At 30.6% G+C, this 17,240-nt stretch overlaps 1 protein-coding gene across 6 annotated transcripts in view; it reads right to left on the reverse strand.

The window, feature by feature from the left end:
* Window positions 1-17,240, reverse strand: part of Mical (Molecule interacting with CasL) — a 28,372-nt gene that overhangs the window by 3,066 nt on the left and 8,066 nt on the right. For 3 of the 6 annotated variants that reach the window (XM_087416508.1, XM_087416507.1, XM_087416506.1), the window contains 9 exons: window positions 15,924-16,163; window positions 14,685-14,826; window positions 14,099-14,220; window positions 13,826-14,050; window positions 12,260-12,419; window positions 12,008-12,168; window positions 11,330-11,532; window positions 10,435-10,616; window positions 5,090-10,167 (listed from right to left, as the gene is read on the reverse strand). In XM_087416508.1, the coding sequence (XP_087272634.1) occupies window positions 6,713-10,167; window positions 10,435-10,616; window positions 11,330-11,532; window positions 12,008-12,168; window positions 12,260-12,419; window positions 13,826-14,050; window positions 14,099-14,220; window positions 14,685-14,826; window positions 15,924-16,163 (4,890 nt within the window). In that variant the 3' untranslated portion in view covers window positions 5,090-6,712. Of the gene's footprint in view, window positions 1-181; window positions 330-436; window positions 3,295-3,999; window positions 4,604-5,089; window positions 10,168-10,434; window positions 10,617-11,329; window positions 11,533-12,007; window positions 12,169-12,259; window positions 12,420-13,825; window positions 14,051-14,098; window positions 14,221-14,684; window positions 14,827-15,923; window positions 16,164-17,240 lie in introns of those variants that run through there. The other 3 variants (XM_087416511.1, XM_087416509.1, XM_087416510.1) reach the window with 3 other exon arrangements.

Raw genomic sequence — 17,240 nt, forward strand, 5'->3', positions numbered from 1 at the left:
CGTACAAAATATAACTCACAAAACAAAATTGTTATTTTATGATGATGAAATCAAATAATTTATGTATTTATTATCACAAAAAGTACAAAAGTGCATGTAACACACAGGTGTATACTCTGTAATTTAAATAATTTTACAACATATTCTCGTAAAATGATAAGAATACTTGTATAAGTCATACCTGCTGACACTTGAGTGGTATACGTAGAATAATTAAGCGGTGGTGGCGGCACAGGTGGTGGCTTTTCAGTGAAGAAATTTCCTACGAGCATATCTTCGCATACACTTTTAGGTCTCATGTCGCATTTCGATGGAATAGTTTTATCAATCTGCATTTTATATACATACAGAAACAATATATTATAATTTTCTTTCTCAGAACACTTCACATGTTAATAATAATATTAATGATAATAATAATAGTGATAATACTTACTTTTCCTTTTGACCCTCTTGAAGTCAGTCGGAATACTGATAACTTGTCCTTCTGATTGGGCGATGGATTTGTTTCCTTTTTGAAGAAGAAATCTGACACCGCCTGTATAATACTTTTTCTTCTCTCTGAGTCCTTCGGCTTTTTGTCCCGTTTGATTACCATGCTATTATTATCCGAAAGTGATAGACCTGCAGTATTTAACATCTCGTCCATCGATTTTGCGCTAGTCGCTGGCAGTTTTTGAAAATTGATTTTTTTTGCAATGTTTTTCATATTATCGGTACTTTTGCTGATTTGTAATTTCAATTCTGAATTATGTATTGCGCTAAAGTTATATGATTTAATTCTTTCAGTCTTCGGCGTATCGTCTTTTTTCGTATCATCCATTGAGAGTTGTCTCCGCGTCACCTTCATTCTTAATTCCTTGATTCTGTCTTCAGGACTTAAACCCAAGTCTTCATCGCTTTTCATTCTAGCTCGTTCTCGAGCATCCTGTCTGGCTTTTTCGGCAGTCCTCCTCGCTTCTTCGTTTTTCAATCTTGGTGGCGCAAGTGGCGTTTTAAAAGCATCCTCTAGACTAGTAGTAATCGACTTTTCGTCTGCCTTCTTTGGGATTTTTTCTTTGGTTTCTTCTTGATCGGTCTGTTCATAAGAGTACAAAGACATCGAAAGATTCGACGACTTACTCGCTTCCCCGAAAATTGTGTGAGTAGGACTGTTTATTGGCGACATTATAGAAGTAGGCACAAACTTGTTACTAACGGAAGAAATATTAGATAATGACGGTTTTATCGGTGATAGCCCGGTGGTAAAAGATGAGGTTCTGGCAGCTCTTCGGGCCTTCTTTTCGGCTGACTTTTGTTTGTGAGCCTCAAGTTTATCCATTAGAAGATCTTGAATAAGATCCTTTTGTTTTGACCGTTCTCTTGTAATCTCTTCAAGTTTCCTTGAGGTCGCTGGTGAATTGATACCATTACTGTTACCGTTTACACTCATTGTTTCTTGACACTTAATCTCTTCAGTGATCATTTCTGTAGTGCGTGTCTGCGCTACTAAGCTTTTCGAGTTTTTTCGTTTTGATTTTCTTACGTCAATGGAATCCTTGGCGTTGCTAAACTCTGCAATTCGAGATTGCAATCTCTTTACGTATTCTAGATAGTCTGGATTGTTAGAATCCGCCTTGGCTGATTCCTCGTGTTTCTCTGTCATTTCTACAGGAACTATAGACACCTGAGGGTTAATCGGGCTGGCAAGCACTGTAACGACTTCACTAGTAGTCGTATCCTCCGCTGGTTCAACAAGTAACAGACTATCTTCCTCCATCGATTGAAGTAATTCTTTATTAAAAGCTTCTGCTAATTGTTCCCGCTTTACGTTCTCCTTAAATTCATCTTCACCTTGTTCCTCAGTTCGAATTTCCGGCTTCATTGATGATTTACTCATAATAGGCTCGTTTAATTTGCCCATCACATCTTCCATAGTAATTGGATCAATTTCAATCACATTAGCATCCTTGAAGCCTTCTTCTTCGTCTTCATCGTACGAGTCATTTTCCAGGTCGAGTCTCGCTATTGGTGCATCAGCGACTGATAGATTTCGCATGTTAGGTGAAACAGAAATGTTGGAAAGAGTCGTCTTGACATTTACGAATTCGATGTAGCCTCGATTTTTCAGCATCGCGACATTCGAGGCATCTTGGAGACTGTCATCTAGCAGTGACTCATTGTCCGTGTCCATGTAATTAATATCTTCGCCATTGACTAACAGTTTTGACGTACTATTGTTCGGGTATTCCCGTTGATCGACTACCCGATCAATCTTGGAATAGTCGAGTTCCGTATCCTCTTCTTTAACAATTTTAGCAAGTGTAGAGGATAGTTTTGTATTATTCCTTCGTACAGTGATAAAATCAGGATCGATATCGAGTTCTACATCACGAAGGTCTTCAGAAACCAAAGCTTCCCCGTCGCGAGCCCATTCGGAAAATTCTGTTTCAGTAAATGCTGCGGTGGTAATGTCGTTTTCCTCAGAATCGTCTTGTTTATTAGACACTGTCGAAGCTTCGGAAGTAGAACTACTGCAGTTACTCCTCTTGCTGTCATCCCGCAAGTCTAATTGTTCCATATTATTATTTACCATTTCAATAGTATGTATATTGTTAATTGAATCATGTAGTCGACGATCCTGCAGAAAGGAAACTTCGATAGAATCTGGTTCGAAAGTCTGACCATCGTCGGGATTATAATGTTTGTATCGATCAACTCCTTCATCCAATAAAAGATCGCCATCGGTACTGTGAATCTGCAATCTAGGCGGCGAAAGATTTATAGCAACAAGTTGTTCGTTCTCAATTGCTTCGTTAGAATTGGAGGAAGATAATGAATCACTATCTATCTCAGAATCGCCCGAACTGGCATCCTTGTCTTCGTTCTTCTTGCTCCAATCCACTTGCGGCACGACAATAGATGTTTCGTGAAGGGGACTACGCGGTCTAAAACCATTACTTTCTTCCATGTTATTTGATAGAATTTTCTCAACATTTTGTGAGCTTTTTATATCCTCTACGGCGTTTTTTATCAAGTTATTAGTTTGCTGTAGAAATACTTGTTCGTTGATTAACTCCCTGTCTTTCATCGATGATTCACCGCAGATATTGGGTGCTGTCTTTGATTTCAAGATACTGGATTCTTTCACTAAATCAGGTAATTGCTGCGTCTTGGATGTTTCTATCAAGGTTGTTGGTTTCACGATATTATTCGATGAATTTCGGCAGTGATCAGATGATAATTGTCGAGAAAATAAAATTGTAGGCGATAATGGAGAAAGCGGTGCATTGTTGATTCGCAGTTTACTAGTACCTTAAAAAAATATAATCATACACATAAAAGATGTTTTTCAAGAATATAATATTTTACAAATTTTTTTCTCTTTTTTTAATACATCATAAATATTGTTATTTTGTTATAGCATTTAAACATTTTAGACCGTGCGCGGAGATATAAAACGCTTGACCTCGGGGATATTAGCCGTAACTCATACAGGGCATTATAAGGCTATAGGACTTTGAAACATATTACCTCACATTCACTGTTCACTAATTTTTATTATTATTATTATTATTATTATTAGAAATTCAAAAGTAACACTTCAATATAGAACACATGTGTTAATTAAGTTTGCATACTAAAAAAAAATATCAAAAAAATTATTTTTAATAAATAAATTGAGTTTCTAACAAAAATAATAATTATAATTATAATAATAAAAATTTGTAAACAGTGTATGTGAGACAATATGTTTCAAAGTCTTATAGTCCTATAATGCCCTGTATGAGTTACGGTTAATATCACCCTTGAGTTCGAGCGTTTTATGTCTTCCTGCACGGTCTAAATGCTATGAAACAAAAGGAGTAGGGATGACGATAGGTAATATCGGTCGAAATGTGTAACTCGGCTGCAAGTCTGTGTTATTGGAAAGTTTTAAGTATTAGAAATGTTATAAAATAATAGAAATTAATATATCAAAATACTATTAAAAACATGAAAGTGTAAAAATAAAGGTACCTTGAAGAAACGCCTGCATGGTAGGACTAGGCTCTGGCGCTGGATTTAACAACTTTTGATGTTGGGAGATTGCATCAGTAAAATTTCTTAACTTCGTGTCCACATTAGACGTCGAACCTGATTTTATGACGGAACCACCCAACGCTGATCCTCCCAATAAATAACGTTTTTTCAATTCTAAAGAGAGCCTCGAAGCGATTCCGCCAGTGGAATGAGTCCGATTCAAAAGATAATCTCCCTTTCGTGGATTTAACAATGGTGTGCAGTTATTTGTGTCAACAGAAGCTGGTACGTTACAATTTACTTCTTTATTCGATTCCATCTTAATATGGTCTTCCAAAAATTGCTCCCTAGTGTTTTGCTGTTTCTTGTCCTGCGTCAAGTTGCCATTGATCGAAGAGATCATCTTACTCTTCACCTGCACCTTCTTCGGTTCAACGTAAGTGCCTCTCGTTTTCCGCACATAAGAATCGTTGATGGTAATTTCGGGAATCTCATGCTGTGTCGGAGTCGCTTCATCATGCTCGAATTCAGAGTCGGTCGAAATCTCAGTTGCGGAATTTTCCACACTTTCGTCAGTCGATGCATCTTCCGAAGATACAACCTACAGATCAAAGTGCTAAATGAATGAAAATTATAACAAATATATAACTAGAATAATAAGCAAGAGTTTAGTAAATTAGTAAGTGTTGAATAAAGAAAGACACAGATGCTAATATTCTGATTATGAGTGGATATATTTTGACATGTGTTATTTCTGTAAATAGTGTTTATATGTATGTATAAACCAATATTTTATCATATATTTTATAACTAAAACAAAAACGTGGTGAGACATTTAATAAAGTACTGGCTGGTGGTAATTTCTAGATGAATTAGTCAATATTGGTGAGCAAACTCCTACTTTTTTAGAATAAGCAAACACAAACGATTAATGATTTCAGTCAATGTTAATAATAAATTAGTTCAATAACACACCATTCATACACAACAAGATGGATTACCTTTTTTTTCAATGCTCCTTATATAATTGGTCGATTAAAAATTAGCCCCATTGAAAATTAAAAAATCAATCACCATCAGCCAAGAATTTTGCTTGTACTTTTTTTACTTTATTAATACATCTCACAATTTTCCCTAATTTAAAATTACACAACTACAATATCTACTAAAGATGTCTAAGAGAGAACTTGAATTATATAATGTATCAATTCAGAAATCTCTGTACCTAAATTGTAAAATCGCAAACCTCTATATTCCTAATTTCAAAGAAAAAAAATGGATTAATAAATAAACAAGAAAGAGCTATGAGCCAAGTTGGATGTTAATGTGTGTCTTCCAACAAGCGACACAAATGGACATTACATCCTTGTTGTTTCAATATTAAACAAAGATGACACGATTATGTGTCGCATTGTGTCGCTTGTTAGAAGGCACACAATGCTATATATCAAATCTCTATACTATATATAAAAACAAACGTTTCAATTTCTATCGATCATTCTCAATGTTTAAAATTTGCCTAAAACTACTAAAAATAATTTTGATGAAAAGAATAAAATAATATAATAATCCCTAATTCTTGTCTTATGCGTTTTACATATCACTCGTAGTTCTTCTTTTTTGATGAACGGCCAATCATTCAATTAATGGTCAATATAAATAAAATAATGTGTAGATTTCTAACGGTGTGAACCAAGTCTTATGTGAGCAGGATAGAAATACCTAAATTGGCTGTCCATTGTTATGTAAAATGTATTTTATAACAATTGTGTAATTTAATATTTTTGGTAGTTTTGCTGATGAGAACTCAGAGAACTCGCTTAACCATATACTTGTAATGTATGAAAACGTTAACAATAATATGTCATATTAAACAAGAATTAGGGATTATTATATTTTATTATTTTATTGTTTATATCGAAATATGTAAAACACGTAAAACAGGAATTAGGGATGATTATATTATTTTATTGTTTATAATTTTATTATTTAAAATTATTTTTAGTAGTTTAACGTTTTTAGGCTAATTTTAAATATTGAGAATGACCCGATAGAAGTTAAAATGTTTATATGTAGTATATGAGATTTAACATATAACATTAACATCCAGCTTGGCTCGTGGCCCTTTCTTGTTTATTTATTAATTTGTTCGAATTAAGGAATCTTATTATATTAATTGAAGTATTGTTAAAATACGGATTGGTTTAATATATAAATATATAGAAGTAAAATATATATATAATCTATCAATATTTAATAAATTTGCAGTAAATGTGCAGAATAATAAAATATAATAACATCATTTAAATAGATTTGACCAATCTAAAATAATTTTTCAACAAAAATTCAATTGTATGCTATATTTTTCGCAATTCTTCGCACTTCTTAGAATCATTAATATTAAATGTTTTGATAAAACTAAAGAGAGTTTTATATATAAAGCTTAGATTTGACGGGAGTAAGAGTTCAGTATTTAATCATATTCTTGAAATTTAATTTGCGAGAAATTATTTGATTTTAATTATTTATAATTTGAAAATTATTTATGTAGCATAGAAACTTTTATAAACTTTTAATATTCAAAAATACTAAATAGTTGTATTAGATAATTATAATAAAACGTATATAAGTGAAAGCATTTCTTATATAAAGCATTACATTACAAAATAATTTAATAGTAATAGCACAGTAATATTTTATTATATTAACATTATGAAATTATGCATTTGTCTTTCTTTGAGTGACTATTTTTAGGAATAAATTTGATAGATTCCTCAGGTTTATTTGACAAATGCGAATTTGGATGATAAACTTCTTGAGCCGACATTACACTTCTGCTTTGACTTTGTAATTTTGACATATCGGTAACATTATGATTTTCTGCTATCATAATATTTTTAACATCTTTTATAATTTCGTTATTGAAATTCGAAAGATTCGTAATGTCCCGACTTTGTAATTTTGCGACATTTCGTCTTATTGGTCTTTGAACATCTATTGAATTAATATCAGGATTTTGAATATCTTGACAGTGAATTTTCGAGACATCATTAACATCTCGACTTATTACTTCTGAAACATCCTTAATGTCTCGACTCTTAACTTTTGAAAGCTTTTCCACATCTTGACTTTGAATACTAAAAACATTATTGCTATTCTGACCATGTAATCTTGAAATATTCTCGACAGTTTGACTTTGTAGTTTTGACATATCTTCAATAGCTTGATTTCGACATAAAAGTTTCAAGTTTTTTTTTGCTAATTTTCTTCTTATTGAAATTTCAGGCGGAGAGAGTTCAGTATTAGAAATTTTCAAATTAGAACTCTCTATTAAAGTCTTTTGCAAAGGACTAATTATATCATAAGTCACATTTTTTCGCTCGGGCCTTTTAGGAACTTTTTTAACACAATTTTCTGCTAAATTATTATTTATAATTGTATCTTCAATATTCGTAGATGTATTTACTATTTTCTTGACGATTATTGTCTTTACTGCGGGCTCATCTTTAAATGTCGTGTTTTTTAATTCAGATAATGATTTAGAATAACTGTTAATACTTTTAGAAAAAACCCGTGATGTATCTTCATTCAAATTAGTATCGCTTTTATGCAATCTATTGTATTTGATAACTTTATCCGTATTATTATTTAACCGTGAAGGAGCAGTTAATTTTCCATTGAGAAGCGTATTATTTCTGAATAACAAATTTTTCTTTGATTTATTATCTTTATCCAGATTATCACTTGAAATATGTATTTTGTTAGCTTGTTTTTCATCACTACTATTACTTATTGTTAGTATGGTTCCATCTAAATTCAGCGTGTTTGCTCTTTTTTTTTCATTTTCTGTATTATTTAAAATATTGGTTTGTACATCTGTTTTAATTATATTGTTCTCTTTAATTATATCGCCTATCGTGTTGCTGTTTAAATTTATATTATCTTTCTTTTCTTGATTTGTTTCATTTATGTCACTATTCAGAACGTAGTCTATTGAATTAATCCTTTTTTGTTCTTTTCTATCATCTGTAATATTAAAAACGTTATTTTTTACATCTGTTTGCAACGTCAATATGTTGGAAATCATAGCAGTAGGAAATTTAAAATTGTTAGTATTTATATTCATATCTGTATCTGCATCTGTATCTGAAATATTTTTGTTCTCTAATGTAGGAATATTATTCGATGTTAGTGGATCAATATGATCACTGTCAATATTTAATTGAGAATTTAATTCAATAAGACCATTTTTTATTAAATCTAAACTATCATATGTAGTTTCCTTTTCATCATTACGAACTGCTTCAAAGTCTGACAAATAAAACTGAGAACTCATCCCATCACTTTTCAAATTTGCAATTTTACTTTGCTCTTCGATTTGATTAAATTGTTGATCAATCACATCAATGTCATTCTCGTCCAAGTTGCTTATTTTTTCGATATCAATTTCTAACTTTCGTCTTTCATTTTGTTTAATAGCGATTATGTTGGAAGTTTTAAATTTGTTACTATTTGAAGAACTGGTCTTATTAAAATATTTGAGCATTTCTTCTGCATTTACTCTATTGGATAATTTAGGCTTAATATGTAACTTTACCATTTTCAGATTAGATGTATCTTCAGCTCCTTCACTTTGTATAAGAACTTGATCTTTCGAAACAATTTTTTTATTCTCCGTAAAATATTTACTCATCTTCAACTGGGCATATTCAGTTGACAGTGGTCGAAGTTCATTTCCTATAGCTTTATTCTTTGCTTTTCTTTGCTTTAAATCGCGCTTCAGCTTATCAAATGCGTTATCACAGTTATCAAAACTCGGAACACTACGCGCTTCTAGGGGAACCAGTAATCTCGAAGTTTCTAAAGATAGTTCGTCAAGCTGTATCTCTTGTGTCGGAGATGGCGATGTCACTATTACTATTGGGTGTATCGACTCTTGTAACATGCTTGCAGGAGGTATCGGAGTTGTTGAATGTATGCCAACATTATCAATAATATTGCTCATACGAATATTATTACTATCATCAATAAACTCAACATTCCTATCTTTGTTAATAAAATAGTTATCCTTGCTTTGATTAGTAACACTAATATTTTCACACTTAAATATTTCTATTTCTTCAGGCAAATTAGATTTCGAGTATTCTACTAAATCGTCCAAGTGATCGCTAATAATTGAATTGTCACACAACATCTCTACCGATTGATAAATCTCTGACGATGAAGAAGATAAAGAATTTTTGTTTTCATTCAAAGAAGTGATCACACCCGGCAATTCATTAGCATTAAGGATAGTTTCGTTATCGGAAACCCTAGAATCCTTGCTTGTTTCAACGCAAGGTATAATATCTGCAACTGTAATTTTCGCAACTGTTTCTAAACCAACTGCCAAACTATTTAACGCGGAATCTCTTTTCAAATTATTTGTAGATAAATTTAATGAATTCTTAATTAGATTATTTCTATTCCAATCATTAACATTTACATTGAAATTAATAGAATTTGGTGTAAGACTTCTTATGTTAACATCGAGGATATTACTTTGTGAACAATCGTCGTAAACTTTATTATTTTCATCTAATTTGTCTAATTCTAATCGAATACTTTCGTCTACAAAACTTTCGTACTCAGAATTACAATCTTCTTTGTCTAAGTGATCAAGAGCAATACTTGTCAAAAATATCAAGGACTCATTTTGATCCGAAATATTATCGTTAGTGTTATTTGGCATTGGAAGAGATGTGGAATCAGTTGCGCAAATTACATTTTCAGAAATTTGCGAAATAACATTGAGAGATGCACCATTTTTATGAGTGGAAATCATACTGTCTTGATCGTGCATACTTTTAGCTAATTCATTAGAAATTAATGTTGTCTCATTGGAGAATTTTAGCAGTTTTCCGAAAGTATTTCTCTCGGATGATAGATCATTATCATTTGTATTCATGTTGGAAATTGTGGGCGATGTTACTTTGGATTCGAAAGAAATGAATGACTCTTGAACTATAGCGGGATCTATAGAGCCTTGAGATTGTTTCACCTCTGTTTCCGAACCGGTATCGGTATCACAATTGCGCGGTGGCACCTTCAACCATACTTCCTGCTTCCGGAGTTCTCGCGCACGTACGTCTTCCTCGTCTTCGGTTGCAGTGCCGCTTTCATCGTCTAATAAAGAAATTAAAATATATGTTACAATATAAATATAAGTTGAAGAATTTGTAATATAAGTTGGAGAATTTGTTAAAATTATCATACATTCTGTTCTTTTTTTCCTTCATTTTCGTCGTTTTTTATAATTAAAATCGATACAGAAAATATTTTCATAACGAAAACCGTGCTATGTAAAATGAACAAAAAATATTGACGTTGTATAATTTTAACAAGTTTTGTGCGTGCGTACATATACTTTTATATATGTATGATAAATATTACCTTCACTAGTATATTCATCACTAGAATCTTCATATTCGTTACTTCCAGTGTCAGACTGCCCGATTGTAGCATGTGGATGTGAATAGCGTAATGTCCAATTTTTAGCTAATTCAAGAGTTCCTTCAGTCGTTAGTGGTTGATCTATAGCTTCCTCAAATACTTCATTATCCTCATCAGAATCACTACAAAAAATTGATAATTTGAACAATTATTATAATAAAAAATTTAAATATATAAATATACAGAGTGGTTTTAATATATTTCGTCACCCATCATGAGCAGGTAGACTGAATCGAAAAGTCCTCTATCATTTTGCAATTTTCACAATAGTTAACAAGATATTAAGTATTAAAAATTGCCACATATTGGTCTTGAATAATTTTTTACTCAAATACTATCAACTTTATAGAAAAGCTGCAAGAGACAAAAATCATTTATTTTTTTCTGAGAATTTTTTCAGAATTTTTTAATATCATATTTCTTATGTTGGTAAAAATAAGAAAATGCAGTACTAAAAAGTTGATAAAAAATTCTGAAAAAATTTTAGAACTGCAAAATAATAGATAACTTTTCGATGACAATTCGATTCACTCTACCTGCTCATGATGGGATGAAATATGTTAAAATCACTCTGTATATATATATATATATATATTATATATATATATATATATATATATATATATATATATATATATATACACACACACATTGTTTTTTGTATTGTAAACGAATACAAATATTAAAATATAGATATATTCTAGTATGAATTTTAAGTTTAAAACAGTTATTCTCATATCAGTCATAATTAAATCAAAATTATTTTTATTTAAATACTATAAAGCTGTACAAAAAATGGTATGAAAAATATTATAAATAATATATGCATATTTACCTCATATCAGAAATATCATCACTGGATCCCATTTCTGCGGTAGAAGCACCAAAATTTCTATCTGTCCATTCATCTTCATCCATTTGACTGTGACCTTCCTCGGGATCTGATATTTCTGCCAGATTTTCAAATTCAATTCTTTCTGGAGTTTGACCACGATCAAGTAAATCGAGTCCAACAATGCCTTCTAAGGACGTTTTGACCTGAATATGCGATATATATTAGATGTGGTAAAAAGAAATCCATTATTTTTCCAATAGATGGCTTTAGAAATCTGTATCTCGTCTACGCGTGATACAGATTACTAAAGCCATCTATTAGAAAAATAATGGATTTCTTTTTACTACACCTAATATATATATACTATATATATATGTATATATGTATATATATTAGGTGTTGGAATTAATTCGTAGCGTTTTACAAGTGATGGGAAGTACTTTCATTAATGTATTTTTTAATGCTCATGTGAAATAAATAACATTCTTTCATTAAAAAACGCTACGAATTAATTCCAACACCTAATATATATATGTATATATACATATATATACTTTTAAATAATTGCTTACTGTTTTTTGATGTTTTAAATATTGTATAAAAAGATATATAAATATTATTTTAGTAATTGTTCCTTATTTTTATGTTTTATCTCTATATCATTATTACAAGCAATACCTTTTCTGGTGTTTTTGATGCAGTCGCATTAGGTACATTTTCTTTATTCACCAAGTTAATCCTTTTTTTTTCTGCTCTAGATTTCATTGTTCCCGATAATCCAAAGTGTTGCGTACAGTAAAAGCGTCCTCCATTTTTTTCTCGATCAAATGTATGATTTCCTATATAACAGTAATGATTTCGTATATAATAGTAATTATATAAAATCAGAAAAGGTTTATAAAATATTATAAAGAGAGAATATAATATTACCTATTCTTAACGAGATGGAACAATATTCACAACGGAAACAACCGCGGTGAAAGAATTTACCTTCCGCACTGAGTCTTTCCATAAGGTAAACTCTTTTATTGCAAAAATGGCACATCTCTGAACCCCCTTGCACTGGTAATGCGATAGTAGGCTTAGTGTTCTAAACAAAAATAAGTTACACAATCTGATACAATAATTATTAATTCTGCATTATTAATGTAAAAAATTATTTAAAAAATTATGTGCCTAATTTTATATACCGAGTGTCCTATTTTAATTGATCACCTCAAATATCTCTTGAACGCTGCATTTTAGGGAAAATGCTTGAGATAAAAGTTTTGTGACTTCGAGGGGGACATAAGATGGTACCATTGGTTTGATTTTGGTTGGCGTTGTCAAGATCAGAGCAGGTCACTTTGAATTTTTTAAACGGAACCCCCCATTTTTCATTACATATTTTGGTAGCTTAATATTTTACTTATATTGAGAATTTTTTAAAACACTATAATAAAGTATTCTTTTATTATAAGTACTTTTCAAATTATAAGGCTTGAAAGTTATAATACAACCAGCGTTAATATTACCCAAGGCGTCCAACTGATGGCTAAAACCTCTTTAATGTTATTCATGATTATGACCTGGATAACATTTGTCAAGATCAAGGCTATTGGAGATTTCTCTTATTTCATTTTTAAGTAAAAATGAATTTTTAGTACAAAAATGAAAATAAGAGAAATAACCTCCAATGGCCTTTTGACAAATGTTATCCGGGTCATAATCGTGAATAACATTCAAGCGATTTCAGCCGTAGGTCGAACACCTTGGATAATCTAATGCTGGTGGCAGATACTGTAACTTTCAAGCTTTATAACTCGAAAAATAAAAAAATATTTTATTGTTTTACAAAACTTTGAAAAGTTTGAAAAGTCGCACGTCCCTAAGCAGTGGACCTCTCTTCACAGGAAAAGTTATGTGAACATCCCTAGGTGGAGAGGATTTCGTTTTGTTTGAAGTCGTTACAAAATCACAAATTTTTTGCTTTAAAAATAAATTCTCTGCTTTAAGAACAAATATTATACAAAAAAAAATGTTTTCAAAGAAAATTTTTACTTTCAAAGCACAATTTTTGTTTTAAATAAGAGGGGTCCTCTATTCTATATAATTACTTATATTACAATTTACGTATTTATAATCACAACCTAGTTTGCTGAAAAACTTCATTTACTTTGCAGACTATAAGATTATAAACATATTAAAATTTAACAAGAGATCAAAAGAATTTTATCCAGTACAGACATATTTTTAGAATATTTTGATACGTGTTATATATATACCAGGATTAAACAAAATCTTATAAAAATACCTTGTGTAAAATTGTCAATCTTTTAAAGAATGCGAACCTATTATAATTTATATCTTCTCTCCTAAAGAATTTTGTAATTAAATAAACTTCTCTTTATAAAACGTAGATATAAGACATAATAAACCTTGATACGCTATGGACTGATTAAAATGTTAATATTCCATTGTCTATTTTCCTACAAAGACCTTAAAGTTCATATTTACCGATTTCTGCAGCTTGGGTTCCACATCTTGATTTTTATTCGAAAATTGTTCAGCCATAGCTGAAACTTTATTGTATCCGAGCGCGCTACCTTCCTGAATCTTCTTGCCTATATTCTTCAGAGTATTATCTATATCAGCGTACTTACTGTAGGTGTTCCTTTGATCGTTGCCTCGCTTCTCCATCTTAATCTGCCGAGCTAAAAACTGAATGAAACATATACACATCTGAAAAAGTGCGAGAATGTCAGTGCTATTGAGTGTTTTTTTGCCAACCTGCTCGCGACTCCACTTCGGCACTTTTTCTACACGTTCGTGGCGAACGCTGCGACCCATCTTGTTCTCTTCGATTTTTTTTTCAATTTCTTTCACGTTCCAATCAGTTTTTTCAATTTTACCTACGTACAAATATATTTTATTACTTGATTTGTAAAGCGGCGTTTATAATGAGATTAAATGGAGTATTCCTCGAACAAAAAAAATTTATCAGTTGAACAATCTCATTAAACAAGCATATTAATCATCAATAGTAAATAATATATATTTTTCTTCGTCAAATAAATTTAGTAATGAAAATATTAACACTTTTATTTAAGGCGTAAAATTTAAGTTTTAACAAATTAAGCTGTAAAAAATTGATCAACCATAGTCAATTATTCTCCTTTATGATTGGTTAATTTCTTATGGTTTAAGATTTAAAGTTTAAGTTTTAGCCCGAATATACAATAGATTTTTAAGTCTTAAGCCATAAGAAATGGACGAATCATAATCGATTATTTTTCTCGCATTGTAGACGTCGCTTAACACATAACAAAGAAAACTTGATTGATATTGGATGTATAAATGAAAAATATATACAAACCGATAGCACGTAAAAGATCTTTAGGTTTCTTCTCGGAGGATGTTGTCCCTTTCAGTTTATCTTCAAAATCTTTTATTCTTCCCGAGAATTCTTCGTCTACACTATCTCTTCGGTAACTAATGTGTATTTTAGGTTGTCTGTCCTAGGAATAATTAGCAATTTAATAGAAATATCTTATGAACAAGCGAGAATGTTGTAGAGAATTAGTATGAATATTAACACAAACGATGCAAGCAAAAATTACGGACATCTTAAGTATTTATAAATATGTATTATAAATATAATATATTATAGAATCATATTATATGTGTGATAACATAAACTATAGAAATCAAAGTCTTAAACGATCTAGCTGGATCTTAAATGCTTATGTAAATTCTTGAGAATTTATATGTTACGTATGTAGTCCCTAGGAACACGCGCCGAAATGATTTTTCGATCTTGAAAACGCTAACTCTACTAAACTACCGCAGTAATATCACGAGTTAAATTGGCTAACAATTTAACAAATTTTTTACGCTTATTCGCATTTTCGAAACGATCTTAATAATGTTGAATAATATATTAAAATCTGTAAATAATTAATTCTTATTGCGAAAAATATTATAAATATTTATGTGTTATGTTATGAAAAATATATGTAATAATAATAAGATAGTATTCTGTAGAATTAAATAAATAGTTAACGTTTCAAACGTAATTCTTCAAACTCTCAAATACAATTAATGCAATTCAGATGAATTAATTTCCATTAAATTAAATATAATATATTGTTATTTGAATTCTTTTTATTTAATGGTACCTTTTTTTTTTAGACGCGCGCCAATCTTATATAAGTAAGAATAAATAGAGTATTCCTTGAACAAAAAATAAGTTAGAAGTTCATAGTTCTGCCAGTTCAACAATCTTCTTAAACAAGCATGTTAATCAACAATGCTAAATAATATATGCAATTCAAACAAATTTAGCAACGAAAATATTAACATTTTTATTTTTTCATTGCAATCATATTAAGTGGTAAATATGGCGTTAGAAAATAAATCATGTAAGTATTTTCTCTGTGTATATTTAATATAAATAATACGAATGCAGTAAGAAAAAAATAATTTAGTAAATGAAAATTATCTTTAGAAACGTTATGCTGTTATTTCGAACATCAAAGACACAGGCCTTTTGTCAGCACATAGAAAAAAAGAACATAATCAAACATTTGCACTCATCACTTAATTTCTAGCTTACTGGATAAAGTATTTTCTGCTCTAAATCTTTTACTCTATCCTTGAAATCTGGTGCAGTTTGACGATATAAAAAAATGGAGTAATCCTCAAAAGGTTCATCTTTCTCGCGTTTTGCATTGGCTTGCAGCATCTGCATGCTTTTGTAGAACTGTTGGGTTGCCATCTTGCGCAAATACTGCCGCTTCTTCATGCGCTCAGTTTGATGCTTCTCAATCTCATCGAGTCTTTTCTGCCTTTCAGCCTTTATTACGAGTTGACGATTGTCATTAGTCGCGTGATCAATTAACTATGGATGCTAATCTATTTTTTTGTGATAATCCAAGCAACGAAATGTTTCTTTGCAGCAAAGCGAATCAAATTATGCGAGAAAGCATGAAGCAGCGACAGGATAGGATACATATAAGCATAGTAAGAGTTCTTTAAAATCGTAAATCTTGTATATTCTCATTTTTAATGGCTTCTTGAACTATTTGAAAAACAGCATTTTTGTAAATTAAATGTAAAATTAAGATAAAAAAATTCATAAACCGGCAAAAAGTTTTAAAAATATATGTATGTTAAGAAAGAATTAAACAAAAGAAAATTAATTGATCTAAAGTTTCTATTTATTAGACTACTGCTAGTATAATTCTAAATTTTTTATGCATAATCGACTACGATTATAATTATTTTTAGTCATGATTTACGTATACATATAAAAACCAATTAAAAGATTGTGTATAATGTTTCTGGCATAATCTGCTAAGAGTTTAAAGAAATTTTACACAAAGTTTCATAAAATAGCAATTATATTAACAATATAAGATTATATAAAAGATCTGACAACATAATCAATAGTTTAGACTTATTCTCTTTTATAGTAGATTATGCGCATTCAGTGTCCGATTCCTCTCGAAGTACGGTAAAGGTAAGTCCAATAAATACGATTAACAATAATATGAATATCCCGCGACACATAACATCTTCGATCTTCTGCCACCGTGACTACGTAAGATATAATTCAGTTATTTTAGCAACTTTCTAAAAGTTGCATATTGCTATATTAAATCTATAACTTTAAAAAAAAAATTCAATTTTGTTTATGGATAAACAAATCTTTTTCTCTGGAAAATTGGATTTTTTCCAAAAATTTGAATACTTTTTGTGAAATTGTCATTGACTTTGGCTGCGTTCAGCAGAAAAAGCAGTTTGCAACTGTTGCAAAATTTTTAGATATGATTGGTTTATACATTTAGATCCAGTGAGAAACTAAGGACAAGACCAATCATATTAAAGAATTTTACAACAGTTGCAAAGCTGCTTTTTCTGCTGAACGCAG

The sequence above is a fragment of the Acromyrmex echinatior genome, unplaced genomic scaffold (assembly GCF_024713525.1).
Source record: "Acromyrmex echinatior isolate Ae372 unplaced genomic scaffold, ASM2471352v2 Scaffold27, whole genome shotgun sequence".
NCBI classification, from domain to species: Eukaryota; Metazoa; Arthropoda; class Insecta; order Hymenoptera; family Formicidae; genus Acromyrmex; species Acromyrmex echinatior.